Genomic DNA, 13,820 nt, shown 5'->3' with positions numbered 1-13,820 from the left:
GTTCATACAAGCTACAGAGCACCCATGGATGACATTCCCCACTGTTTGATATTGATAAAGTTGTTGGAATGTGATGTCACGTCATAAATGCCTCATCGCCATGTTGAGAGGGATGGTGAGGTGGCAGTTGCTTCATTATTCTGTTCGCAGAAAAGTTGAAATTAATATCGAAAACGGAAAAATATGCTACAGTGATAGTTGAAAACCCCCATCTCAGTATCTTGCATCTAATGTGAGATATGGTTGATTGAATGTGACCTCTCCCCTCCCCTTACTCCAAGAGGTGAATGAAAGTAGATGGTGGTTTCATCTGCATAGATGATCTAAAAAGCTAAGCTTACATAATCTTGTTCTATTATTTAAACCTTATTGTTTGGAATGTTTGTTTAGCTGCCAATGTAATTTCATCAAACTACAAGTCTTTTGTGGCAAAATTATTAGTATATAATATTGATATAATATGATTGAATTATTATCAAGAAAAAGAAATACACTTTTAAGCTCAGTTGCCCAGCCCTGATGACAATTCACTCTGTTGTTGCCAGGTGCAATCACCAAAATTAGAAAATTCATATATTTGTGACAGAAAGAGCAATGAGGATGTGGTTTTGATTTAAAAGCCTCTCTTAGCCCTCTCCAGAAGAGCCATTTAATAAAATTCACTTGGACAGTGGCGTCGCCAAGGGGGGGCCAGGGGGGGCACGTGCCCCCCCTGGAAAACCTAGTGCCCCCCCGGGTGCCCCCCCATCTGAGATTTGGGTTGGTAAAAAAATATATATATATTTTGTTATATTCAACTCCCATCATCTGAGTTGGTTTTTTATAAGGACAAAGAAGCACAGTAATTCGTATTTTCTTCAAATGAGCTGCGAAAAAATTAACAAGTTTATCCTTGAACGTCGGGTATCGAAGTCGTAACCCGCGCCATCACAACAGGTGTCGATATTAACATTGAATGTGTCAGTGCTCACGCCATACCAGCGGATATACACGTCCGCTTCGCGAGCTACATGACTGTGAGAAGGGAGGGTACTGCAATATGTTGCCTTGGTCTGAGGTTGACAGGTTAAGAGCTGACGAAATGTGAGAATGTGAGGGTCTGCAGGCACCATACTTGCCTATATTTGTGGACCCATATATTAACCCTGTTGTGTAAGGGGTGCAGAGGTCATTTGAGGTCAGATGCTTGTAGGAACAAATGGCGAATGTTCACACCTGCATACTGAGCCATACTCGATGTGTGATCAAACTTTGGATTGCATGGTGAGATCCCTGATAGGAGCCAATAACGATGCTGGAACCTGTTACATCTTAATAGATAATGGGCGAAAACGAGAAGGACAAGAAAGGAGTCGGGGGTCATGCACACATTAATTCAACAAATGTAGGTTCTATTGATAGGGTTAGGCATAATATCGACAGCATGTGGTTCATATCCTCTGCAAAATTCTGCGCCTTGTTAAAATCATTACCTCAAAAAATAGCAATTTCTGGAGATATCTTCAGATCGAATTTAGCATCAAATGTGGCAGCATTTTGCATCCAGCCCATCCTCCGTATGCGTAAATTTTCCAAAGGGGAGGGGGCAGTGGCGGCGGAACCGGGGGGGCTTGCGATCTGAGAAATTGCAGGCTTGAGACCCATATTTTAGGGCTAGGTATTTGCAGCATAAAACACTCGGGAAGTGCCGTTTCCGGCCATCTGGGGTTTGAAAAACCCAAAATTTTCTTGTACGCTCCACGCCAACCGATGGTGGCGCTCCGCTTAGATAGTCTCTACACATTAGCCCCCCCCCAGTAATTTTCCCGTTCCGCCGCGCCTGGAGGGGCACCCCCTCCCCTTAGACCCCTCCCCAGGACGTTGATCCGTATCCACCTAAGTGCCCCCCATCAAATGCTGGTGCCCCCCCCTGTGCCCCCCCAGACTGAAAAGTCTGGTGACGCCACTGCACTTGGATATTAGCTGCCCTATGAAATCAGGCACGATATGCTGCCCTCCTTTGCTTGGCCACCTAAAAGGTAAGAAACAATCAAGGATTGCCAAATTCTTACACTAACATACAGTACAAGAGCACAACCATGTATAGTTATAGGAGCTTTTAGAATAAAATCTATGGCGTCTGCCTTCCCATTGATCAACATAATATTACCAAGAATTCTCAGAACTCCCCGTACATCTCTCACCCCGGACGACAAAAAAAACTTCTCACTGTTCGCTTCATAACAAATTGGTGGTTGAGTGCTGCTTAGATACTGACATTTTTTTGCATAGCGCCCACGATCTGTGACATATCTCCATGGTGAACGTGTGCTGGTCAAGTTGATTTTGTGCTAGCGCCATCACTCCAATAACTTCCGCACAATAATATAGCTACCTGTTGATTTTGTGTGTGAATACTGTAAAAGACAACATCGATAAGAGATCCTTTATTATTATGAAACGAAAAATACGAGTGAAGAAAGTTAAAAGTTAATCTGATGCATTTAATGGCTTCACAATTGCCAATTGTTCAGAATCTCAAAATAGGATTAACCGTTTGTAAAATATGAAAGATGTCAGTTGTCTATAATCTTTCATTAAATTATGAAATCTGTGATCAATATTTTAGTTGTACTTCAAATTGAAATTAAATATTAACCATTTTGCGAATCTAAATCACTAAATTTCTCCCCTCCTCATCTGTAAATGGTCTCTTCCCCGGCTCCCACTTTTGTAGCTCACGGCGACATAAAATTTAAACAGTAGTTACAACTCAGTTTACAAAATCGCACTAAGGTGTACACATTAACGTAATTACCACAAACTTCACGGCATTGAAAGATGGACGAGGCAACTTAATTGTGACATCTTTTTTTTATTGGATCCTTCAAATATATCTTTCCGCTTTTTTTCCTACTATGGACATAAGTTGACTTTTGTACACTTTCAGCTAACGTTGCCCCTGCAAGGCAATTTAGGTTTAGTTGTTGAGAAGAGAATCTGCGAACATACTAGCAACAAAATGGATGTACTTCCAAAATAAAGAGATCGGTAAGCATTACGTATTAGCCAAAGTGAAAACCGAACGAAAATTACTTAATACAAATGTTGCCCAGTGTTGCTGATATGATGTACGATGATTCTGTTCTATTAGCATGGCAAACAGTGGCGGAGCGTCCATACAGTCAGAGGGGGCGGATGCCCCCCCTGACGGACTCAGTGGACTGCTGGCGCCCTTTTCAGCTTTTTACCACTTTTTACTTATTCGCGATTATTGACTTTTTTATTGCGCTCTCAAATACCTATTGACATTTGTCACATTTTGTTGGTGTAATTTTCTGACAAAATGGCCATGACACCTATTTATTCTTCGTTTATCTGCAAATCAGCAAGGCCCGGAAAGGGTCATTTTCGGTGATCTAGGGAGTATCTTTACCCAACATGTGGTGGCGCTCCGCTTAGATAGTGTCGAAAGCGCCCCTACAGACCATTCTCGCCCCCCTGACCAATACCCCTAGCTCCGCCACTGATGGCAAAAATAATATAATAATAAAACAATAAAACCCTCCTTTCAGGACATATATAAAGCAATATATATTGCAATTAAACACTGGAAAACAAAACTTTACCTAGTCTACATTTGACCTAGCAGACGTCCGTTACAAACAGGACGAGTAGCTTGGAAGGGGAGGAGGGGTGGAGTCAGGCGCGTAGCCAGGAATTTGCCAAGGGAGGGGCGAAACTGTAGATTCGGCATTGCAAACTATCTAAGCGGAGCGCCACCATGGTTGGCGCGAAGCGTACAAGAAAATTTTGGCTGTAAATGCCTCCCAGATCGCTGGAAATGGCACTTCCCAGGCCTTGTAAGTTGCATCTTAGCATTTTCTCTTTTGAAAATACTAGCGATATCATAAAAACATTAAAAAAAAAATTAAAAATATGCTCAAGGGGGGGGGGGCGGCTGCCCCCTTCGCCCCCCCCCCCCTTGGCTACGCGCCTGTGTGGAGTGGCAATTATCCGAATAATTTGCTTAAAACAGAATCTTCTTAGTACTCTTGATTGTGACATGTAAGCCTAGTTATAGCTTGCAACGAAAGAACAAGGTATATCATAAAATGATACAGCTTGCTGTACCCATCCCCGACAGAACTACCTCTCCTTTTAGCGGGTAGCCCCTGCACTTCAGTCAATAGCAGTTTATACCAAATCAGAAATACCCTCTTGCACCCCTGCTACTGGCTAAGAGTGTTGCAAGGGAAAGGTTTTGAAACGACCGCCCCACATTAAACTTATTTTTTCAGTTAAAATACTAGAATTTGGATCTTTCTTGTGATTGCATTCTGGCCAGTTATCCTAGTTCTATCGGTTAGTTGAACCGAATTATACCGCGCTCAATTCTGAAATAACACAAACGGGCTGAGGAATAAACAATCGGACATAATTAGAGGCTAATGGTTAAACGTTTCTTTTGTAATTGGCGGATTAAACGAACTTAGGCCAACTAGTGACAGTGTAGTGTTTCAACATCCCTGTCATTTTAGTTCTAAAACCACCTGCTTGAGCGAAAGTTTTCGTTGACAGGCAAACGTTGAAAGCACAAGTACGCAGATTGACTCCGGAGTGCGTGAGAAAGGGCGGATGTATGTTAAACTGACTTGGATTTAGAAGTTGAATGCACAACACGATTTTCAATTAACAGGAATTTGAAATTCATTTCCAAGATAAAGGATTGACACTAGTCAGGAATATTGGACACGTGTAGAATATTGTTATATTGTTTTGATGTAATCATAACATTGCAAAAATGGCAACGCCAGAAGGTTTGGAAGTGACAAATGGAAGTCACGAAAACGGTGATATGGTGGATGGGAGAGTCTCTGCTGGTCATGACAGTAAGTAAAGTTGTAATTCACATATTGCAAGGCCCTGTTCCCCATGCCTGGTACGGAAGAAGTGTTGATGACTTAACCAATAGCCAATGTAACATACTGTGCTAAGGCCCTTTTAGAAAGATGGTTAAATCAAGGTTTAGGTGAGGCCTAGTCTAGACTAACCCATCTTCAGTGTGCATGACTTAAGAGTATTTAGGCTAGGCTGTATCCTTATTGATAGGCTCACATGAAACATGAAGTCTGTGTTCAGGCTAACTTTAGGCCTCTAGAGTAGCCCACTGTTTAACTTAAGTCAACGTTTCATAATATGGGATGCACATACGCATCTGGGGAGGGGGGGGGGTTGGGATTAGGGTTATGCGATAGTTAGGCATCATTTTCAGGCTAGGGGTCTGACTAAAATAAACAATGTAAAACATGTTTTCTTGCCTCATATCTTCTCAGTCAAGGCTCAAGTTACTTTCATGGGATCATGTTCCATGCATCACCACTTGCGTTAGTTTAGACTAGGCCTGGGCTAGGCGTATATCATTCGATAATAGGTGCGATCCAATATAACAATGATAAAAGGTTGGCATTGGTTAAGAATTAATAGTAATATAAATATTATTAATTCACTAAATTACAACAGGCTGGGGATGTGAAGTTACATTCTCAATTATAATTTGAGAACAACAAAACAAAAACTGTTTTTGATTGTACAAAATACAAAACACCCCTACTTTATAGTGGAATATGAATGGCAATGAGTGGGACATGATCCCTTTCATGGGCTAGCAAGTCCCATATTATAAGTGTGTTGTTTCACACTAGTAATAACACACAGTCGGAAAGCTGACCTACAAATACGACCGTTATTGTGCAATTGAACATAACGAGGGTCACAAGGTCAGCATTCTGACTGGTTTTGCAGAGTAAATGACTTGATACAACCGTTCTACAAATGATACATCACAAGAAAAGTTGGACAAATTTCATCTCCCTATGGATAAGACTCACTGACTTGATGAATTAACTTGACATGAGTCCAGAAAACATTGGTTGTATAGTGTTTAATTTCACCTACTTTTGTGAAGCACTATGTACAGTAGCCATGACATGTAGTGCACTGTGTTACACATCTTAGCTGCTCATTAAATTAGAAAGTGATCTACAATACGGATACTAGACTGTACTGTAGGCTGGTTGCAATAGAATATCATTTCATATTTCAAGCATTACATCACATTTCAGCAGAAGAGGTCACTAGAGAGTGTACTATATATATATACTAAAAATATTCACTTCCTAATGGCACTATGACATTAAATGGTTTCCAGGTCAAATAGCTAGCTCCGTACATATCAGCTCCCATTACTAACTTGTATTAGGGATAAGAAAAACAGTCTGCCCCAAGTTCCAGGTTGAGTTTTGTAAGTGAAATACTGTAAAGTACAGATGTGAATCTTATTAGGGCTTGTGCACAGATTTGGTAGTACTACTAAATCAACAGAGGCCTTCAGTTGGCACTGTCACATTTGGCTTCAATATGTAGATATGCTCTGTTCCCTGATGACTCAACTGAAGAAAACAGGCTGGAAAGAAAGAGAAAACAAAATTGAAAGTACAACAGTTTGATTTTCTATCGGCTAAGATATATGGCCACACCTAGCACCCATATCCCGGAAGGATAGAGCTCAGGTTACAAAAGCTCCCAAGAGTTTTCCTTACTTTTCTCATATATGTACTATATGGAAAGTATTTAAATATGGTCCATGTAAAAGACCTGCTACCTATCAGTCTCCAAGTAACAAAAGTGCAGTATTACCCCAACATTTTGGATTTCCTTTTACCAGAAGGGATCTAGCCGAAAATAGTCACAAAAAAAAAAAATGTGTTACACAACCTATCCAATACCATTCAAAAGCTGAAAGGGTTGATTGAAAGTTACTGAAAATCTGGTTGATTTGACATGGATTGACCTAATTTCAACAAAAGGTCTACAATAATCATTACATAGCCCAGTGTATGTAGGGCATATATACACCCTGCATGGCAGTTAATAATATTAACAAATATTGATAACACGCAGAAAAGGGTGCTCAAGGAGCAAAAGCTTGCTGATTAAAGTGAGTTTTAAGCTTCTATTTAAAGGAGGAGATACTCTTAGCTGTCTTGATTTCAAGTGGTAACATACCCTGTACATATTCTACAATCCCAGTGCAGCTACTGAAAAAAGATCGATCCCCACGAGAATGGTTGAATTTAGATTCCCTGAGAAGTAACTTATTATCATTTGAATGCAGATTACAGACCTGTGGGAATATATTCTTGAAGCATATCAGAGGTATATAGAGGCACCATATTTACAATAGTTTTTCGTGAAACAGAATTTAAAATATATTGTAATCTGTCAGTTATTGAATGTTGCAAAATATCATTCATTAAGTGTCATTTTGGACCATGTATGTATTAGAGACTGTTGATGGGAAAGTCTGGTGTATAATAGAACTTCTTTCAGGGCTTGGGGAGAGTTCGGTTGGGTATAAGAGTTAGAGAAGGCCCAATTGCCTTAATCTCGGCATAACTTTTTTTCTAATAGGGTTGTGAATGAGTGGAATAGTTTGCCTGAGAAAGTTGTACTTGCAAGTAGTGTCAATGGGTTTAAGAATGCTTTGGACAAGCACTTTAAGCATTGTAATCGGGTCTGAGTGTTTGTGTCTTCAGTTTTTTTCCCTCTCTTTATAGGGTCCTTGATGGGGACTTAAGTGTCCCTCCTGATCCTTTTTTCTACTAAACTAAACTATCTCTCTGGGTAAATCCATTTTGCTGTCATTATAGGCCAATTGCCTCTAATCTCTGGGAACATGGAAAAATTTGGAACACCAGGCAGAGTGTGCTAGAACTACAACAGTATGTGAACATTTCAAAGTGCAGCCAATTGTGGGGTAGTATCTTGTCTTAACTTATTCCATTGATGGAAGGCCCCCTTGCCCTGTCCCTTGCCCTCATCGCCCCCCATCCCGAATGGCCAAATTCTCAAATTTTGTTACCATGTTTACTGTACAGTATACTGACTGTCAATGGTAATGATATTGTGATGGTTTGACTATTGTCTGAGTGATATCAGGACAATTTCATGATGCTAGAGAATTGGAGATCTCCAAGATGAATCACTTTATAGCAGAGATCATTATTTTTCTTTTGGCTCAAGTGGAGTTATCTCAGTCCTGATTGAACTGTGGATGACACCAATTGCACTCCACATAAAGCCACTTTGTGCCAATTGATATTACTTTCCAAAAGTTGGCCAAGTTTGACCTGAGAACAATCAGTCACTTAGCTGGTACAAATATTTTATGTCAGTCAGATAGGATTTCAGGGCTTCTTCACAACAACAGGAAAGGGTACTCATATTGCCTTCAAAGAGTTATATTGTGCCAAGGCACCAGTGATGTGGCTGTTATTCCAGAGAGGAAACAATTGGGGGGCCTCGGCTTTCCCTCCACCCACTTTTCGTGATAATCAGACTGTTTACAGATCTATGTGTGTTCGAAGGTCTTGTCTTACAATGTTCCTAGATAATTTGTAACCTGCATTGGATGCACTGCGGGTAACATTTTTGAGCAATGCTTCGGAACTGGTCGGATTGGTTAACTGGGTGTTGTGATTTGAAAATTTGAAAGTTTTTCACAATGTTAATGTTATTGTGTTACTCTGGGCATGCTTGTTCAATCCTCTTGTAGTCGAATGATATCAGTTCCAAACTATCCAAAAGATCATGTTTAAGCCGAGGAGAGCAAAATTAGAGTTGAAATGGTGTTTAATTTCATGCCTCATTGGAAGTTACTGGTACCTAGTCTCTACTGTAAGTTCAATGGGTTGCATGGAATTTTAGTTTGTGTGAACTACATATAGGTGAATGAGTCTTTCTTCAAGTTCATTTTGGTTCACTTTTGGATTTACTCATTTCTCGATGATCTGCCGACGTGATATCAATGGGATGTTAAACGTAGGCCTGCTCATCTTCAGTGAGCTCTAGCCAACTTAGAATAAATGATGGATATAAACTGGAATAAAGCTGAAGAAGTCGTATCGGTGTTTAGCGATTTTGCTAACGGGTTGATAAGTCCGAGGTATCAAACGGATGTGAGAGGTGGTAGAGATGCAGATGAAGTGCCTAGGAGGCGGGCGTTTTCTTTTGCAGTGTCTGAAGGAACTAGGGATAGACACCCTTCATTGAAGGACACCTGTTGGATCTGTAAGTTTAATACAGTTTGTAAGCTTGAATTAAATCTATCCGACGGTCTTCGTTGAATGTTTTTACCGCACAGGGAGTTGATACCCAGGGTATCTACTTTATATTTAGTAGATGAATGGAAAGTTGTTAATGGCTATAATGGCTTATTTGTTTCTGTGTTTTGGCATCAATTTCTGCTAGTCTTATAGACATCGTGTTCACTTTACACAAGAGTTGAGATGATTTAATGATAAAGCCTATAGTTTATTAATGACAGGGACACTTTGTCCTAGTGTACAGTAACAGAGTACTACTGTAGTAGCTTTGCAGTTCCACTTTCATCTTCAAATTCAGCAATTGAATAGTAAACATGGTAATTATGTGCATGTGATTCATTTCAACATTCAGTAAGTTCTGTTCGTACTGTGAACAGTATTCAAGAGAACTGATGTTTTCACATTTCCAGTGTTAGGCTAGTTGAATTCCCAATGTTTTATGTTTCAGTGCTGCAACCTTGGTAAAGCACAGTGGATAATTTAGTGCTCAAATGTATTGTAGCTCTTGTGAAGGCGCTGAATTGTTTGTCTGTAAATGAAAGACTATGGGTCCTATGTAAAACAGTTTAGTGTAAATCTTTTGGACTTTGCATAGCAATGTGACCATTTTCCATCTAGCATTTTCATGATGCGATACTGGACAAATTCCTCCCTGAAGTTACTTTGTTTTGTGGTTTGTCCAAAATTTGTAAATCATTTCAGAAAATATGTAAGTTGATCTGCACTGTATAGCAAGATTAGATAGAAAATTCATGTTGTAAAAGGGAATCCAGAGTGGGTATGTACTGTACAATAGTACGGTCTGAAAAAAATTAGTCTTGTGCCCGTGGACTTGCTCAGACAGCTATATAAAACTTAGTTTAGTAATAAATTCGTTACTAGACCAGATTAAGAGTGAAATATACAGTAGACTGCAATGGCTTTCAAAGTGTGAGGTTACTGGTAGGGTAATAATTCCACACTTATGTGTTTAAAGATTTGGAAACGGATGGACAGCAATTGACCCATTGAAGTACTTTATATCGCTTCCATGGTTACAGGTTTAGTATTAATCTTGAATACAAAAGTAAATAGAGAATTGGGTCATGCAGTCTGTGAATATTTTGAAAGTTTTTCATTGTTTAACTGTTCTTGTTTGAAATTTCAAGTTTTATCGTTGAAATTCATGTAATTTCCAAAAGGAAACTTTCGATTATTTTATTTAAGTTAAACTTGTGACATGATTGTGCATTAATTACAAAAATAAAAGTTGTAAGCTTAAGAAATTGAAGCAAGTATATGTCCAACTGAAAAGCGATCAAGAGAATAGAATGACAAAGAAATAATTTAAGTGCAATGGAATGGAAGGAAAGAAAAACAACAGCTGGAGAGAAGAAAGAATACTGACAGAGTTAGTGTCTAGTCTTTAGTTAATTTGAAATTCATTTATGCATCCAGGTACTGAGGGACTTTTATTGTGAAGCTAAGTTTAGCTTGGCATTGTCTCACCATTGTAAAGTTTAATTAGGAGGTGGTTTGCTTTAAAATCAATAAACACTAAAGTAAACAAAGATTGTGTAGTACTATACAAATTCTTGGTAATTTCTGGTCTCTTTTGCTTAGTTTTTTGCTATTCGTGACCTGACAAATAAATCCTGACCACTGGCCAGGACCCAAACCTAAGGCCAATAAGCTGTCTGGTTTGGTTGCTTCTAAGGCCTCCCATCTACTGTACCATAGCATTAGTAATGTTGGCCTTAAACCGATGAATAAGTTTCTTAATTGAATACAAAACATTGAGAAGGATCAATAGAGTTTGTTGATGACAGATCTGAATATCAAGATATGCCATTGGATTATGAAAATGTAGTTGAAATGCATTCAACCGACTATATCTCTAGCTTTAGCCTAGATTAAGAGGCAAAGAACCACTAGAACGTATGAATACAAAATATATACTCATTGCTCCAACTCTATTTCTACTTGAATGAAAAAATGTACGATTCCAAAGGAAAGTTTGATGTAAGCTATGCCCTGGATGTAAGGTCCACAATTTACAAAATCTATAGTTTGACCATTTTCAAGTATCATTTACAAAGTTTTTGTATAATTTGTATTTTTAGCTTCAGAAGGTTTGACACAGGTCATATTCAGCGACCTTTTAAGTCCAGTGTTCATTGACCTGCTGTAGGTAGTGTGTCAACTAAAGCTCTGTATAGATGACCATGCTGCAGTCTAAGAGAACAACCTCATCAGGACATCAGAAATACTGGTTAGCAGTTTTTTCATTCCAAGTTTTAGATAACGATCACATTCTATTTTTGTCAAACAGCCGAGAATGAAGACTTACCTCATCGTACCACTGCCGACGAGATGGACGCGGAGAGAATGAAGAACGTGGCATACCAGTACTTGTGCCACTTGGAAGAAGCCAAAAAGTAAGTTTGGATAAATATATACGGTTCTCAATTTGCCGCCATGCAGGAAGTTGAGTTGCTTCCTCGGGCTAAATCGAATCAGTGTGGTCACCAAGTGAAACTAACAATTCTGAATTGGATACTTCTGAAAACTGAACTGATACAGATTTGTGTCGAGAGTGTGTCTTGTTTTTTTTTTCTTTTTTTTTTGGGTGGAGCTCCTTTATGTCCTCGGATCACTTTTCTGTTTTCGCTTGTAATCATATCCGTGTAGATTCTAGTGTTATGTTACATGGTTTGATTATTTTAATAATATTACATGTATGTATGTTTATACTTGGATTCTAGCAAAGCATGGCTATGACGGATTGACGGTAATGACCTCATACTCACTTCTCATAGGTGTGTCGTGAAGCGTAGATGCCATTTATTATTGTACTGTGTACTAAACAGGTTAACTTTTTTGTATCATTTGAAAAAAAAGGAAAGAAGTTAAACTTTGAATAGACTGAAAACCCAAATCTGTGAAGTTTAAACTTTTATATAATGAATATGAACGGTTTTCTCACTGGACCGCAAGCAGGATTTTAAACAGCGTAGGCTTTATAGAGCGTGCAAAGGGTTTCCCATTGGAGTGCAGTAGGTGTTTTTTCAAGTATTGGGTTTTAAATGGAGAGAGCAAGGATACAAAAAGAGAAGGAACTGAAGGCACAGGAATATTTGATGCGATTAGAAGAGGCCAGAAGGTAAGCTGAGAATTTGTTACCAAATAATTTTTCTCATCATTTCCTTCCATTGTGAAAGGTTGTTTGTAAACAGGGAAGTTAAAAAAATAAAAACCACATTTGGCATGTAGGATACTATAACTGAACTGGCCCTGTGATCCAGGGGTTTTGTTGGTAAATGATAGGGTAAACCTTAATACATGCATGTACAGTGCCTCCAGTTTGTTGCTTGTGAATTTACTGAAGAGGGGCTTATGGGATAGAGCTCTGTTCAGCTTTACTGTAAATTGTAGTGTTTGCACAGGTTATCCGGGTACCCGGGTACCCGCCCGACGCGATACTACCCGGTTCCTAATTTATTACCCGAATCCTACGCAAAGTGTGATTTAAAAAAAAAAATTGGCAAATCGACGGTTAGGCAGATTTCCCATTGACTTAGTGTGTTGTTAGGCTACCATGTGGTCGAAGATAACAGCAATAACGAAGGTACCCGCCCGACGCGATACTACCCGGTTCTTAATGTATTACCCGAATCCTACGCAAAGTGTGATTTTTTTTTGGGCAAACCGATGGTTAGGCAGATTTCCCATTGACTTAGTGTGGTGTTAGGCTACCATGTGGTCGAAGATAACAGCAATAACGAAGGTACCCCCCTGATGCGATACTACCCGGTTCTTAATGTATTACCCGAATCCTACGCAAAGTGTGATTTTTTTTTGGCAAACCGATGGTTAGGCAGACTTCCCATTGACTTAGTGTGGTGATAGGCTACCATGTGGTCGAAAATAACAGCAACAACGAAAGTATTCCATGGACATCTTATAACTGCGTCACAATTTCAGCGGTATAGGCTAGATTTCCCCCATTGACTTAGTGTGGTGTTAGGCAACCATGTGGTTGAATGTAACAGCAATAATGAAAATATCCATGGATATCTTATAACTGCGTCACAATTTCAGCGAATAAACAGATGGTTAGGCCTAGCTAGATTTCTCATTGACTTAGTGTGGTGTTAGGCTACCATGTGGAAGAAATTATTATTTATTCATTCGTTTATTTCATGGAAGGAAAGGCTGACAAGGAATTTTACAAGATGTTTACGGATAATAGGCGGGATAACTAAAAAATAATAATCGCAAGTGGCTGTTTACTAATCGTTTATTCCAAATGCGATCAAATTGCGCGAATCGCGCAATCTCGCAGCTAATGCGAACCCTGGGCCTGCATAATAGATAGTAGTAGTAACAACTGTTTAAGAGCTAAATTGGATATTTATATGGTGTGATCAATAGACGTGGAGAGCAAGCATAAGCAGCGACGGCAGTGAGATGTTAGTAGTAATGTTAATTATATGAAGTTATTAACAAGTTAATGAAAGAAACAATAGCAAATAGAAATTATTGAGGAAGGTTTTATACCTTATCTTACACCTACGTTTTTGAACATGAAAACATTGTCAGTAGAGAATATGATTCATTTATAATAGCATCCAATATATGTCATTTCTTGAAAATCGTGATACACGAGGGTAAACAATTTTTTCTGGGTACCCG

The 13,820-nt window shown here is 39.1% G+C and overlaps 1 protein-coding gene across 12 annotated transcripts in view; it reads left to right on the top strand.

Annotated features, from left to right (window-relative positions):
* Positions 1 to 4,332: 4,332 nt before the first annotated feature.
* The window catches only part of LOC139978264 (ras GTPase-activating-like protein IQGAP1), an 89,981-nt gene continuing 80,493 nt past the window's right edge, over positions 4,333 to 13,820 (top strand). For 4 of the 12 annotated variants that reach the window (XM_071988303.1, XM_071988295.1, XM_071988297.1 and 1 more), the window contains exons 1-2: positions 8,388 to 9,111; positions 11,458 to 11,563. In XM_071988303.1, coding sequence (XP_071844404.1) covers positions 8,907 to 9,111; positions 11,458 to 11,563 — 311 coding nt within the window. In that variant the 5' untranslated portion in view covers positions 8,388 to 8,906. Of the gene's footprint in view, positions 4,872 to 8,384; positions 9,112 to 11,457; positions 11,564 to 11,967; positions 12,289 to 13,820 lie in introns of those variants that run through there. The other 8 variants (XM_071988293.1, XM_071988292.1, XM_071988299.1 and 5 more) reach the window with 7 other exon arrangements.

This window comes from Apostichopus japonicus, chromosome 13 (assembly GCF_037975245.1).
Source record: "Apostichopus japonicus isolate 1M-3 chromosome 13, ASM3797524v1, whole genome shotgun sequence".
Classification (NCBI taxonomy): domain Eukaryota; kingdom Metazoa; phylum Echinodermata; class Holothuroidea; order Aspidochirotida; family Stichopodidae; genus Apostichopus; species Apostichopus japonicus.
Note: the sequence above shows the minus strand (reverse complement) of the source record. Positions and strands in the feature narration are given on the sequence as shown.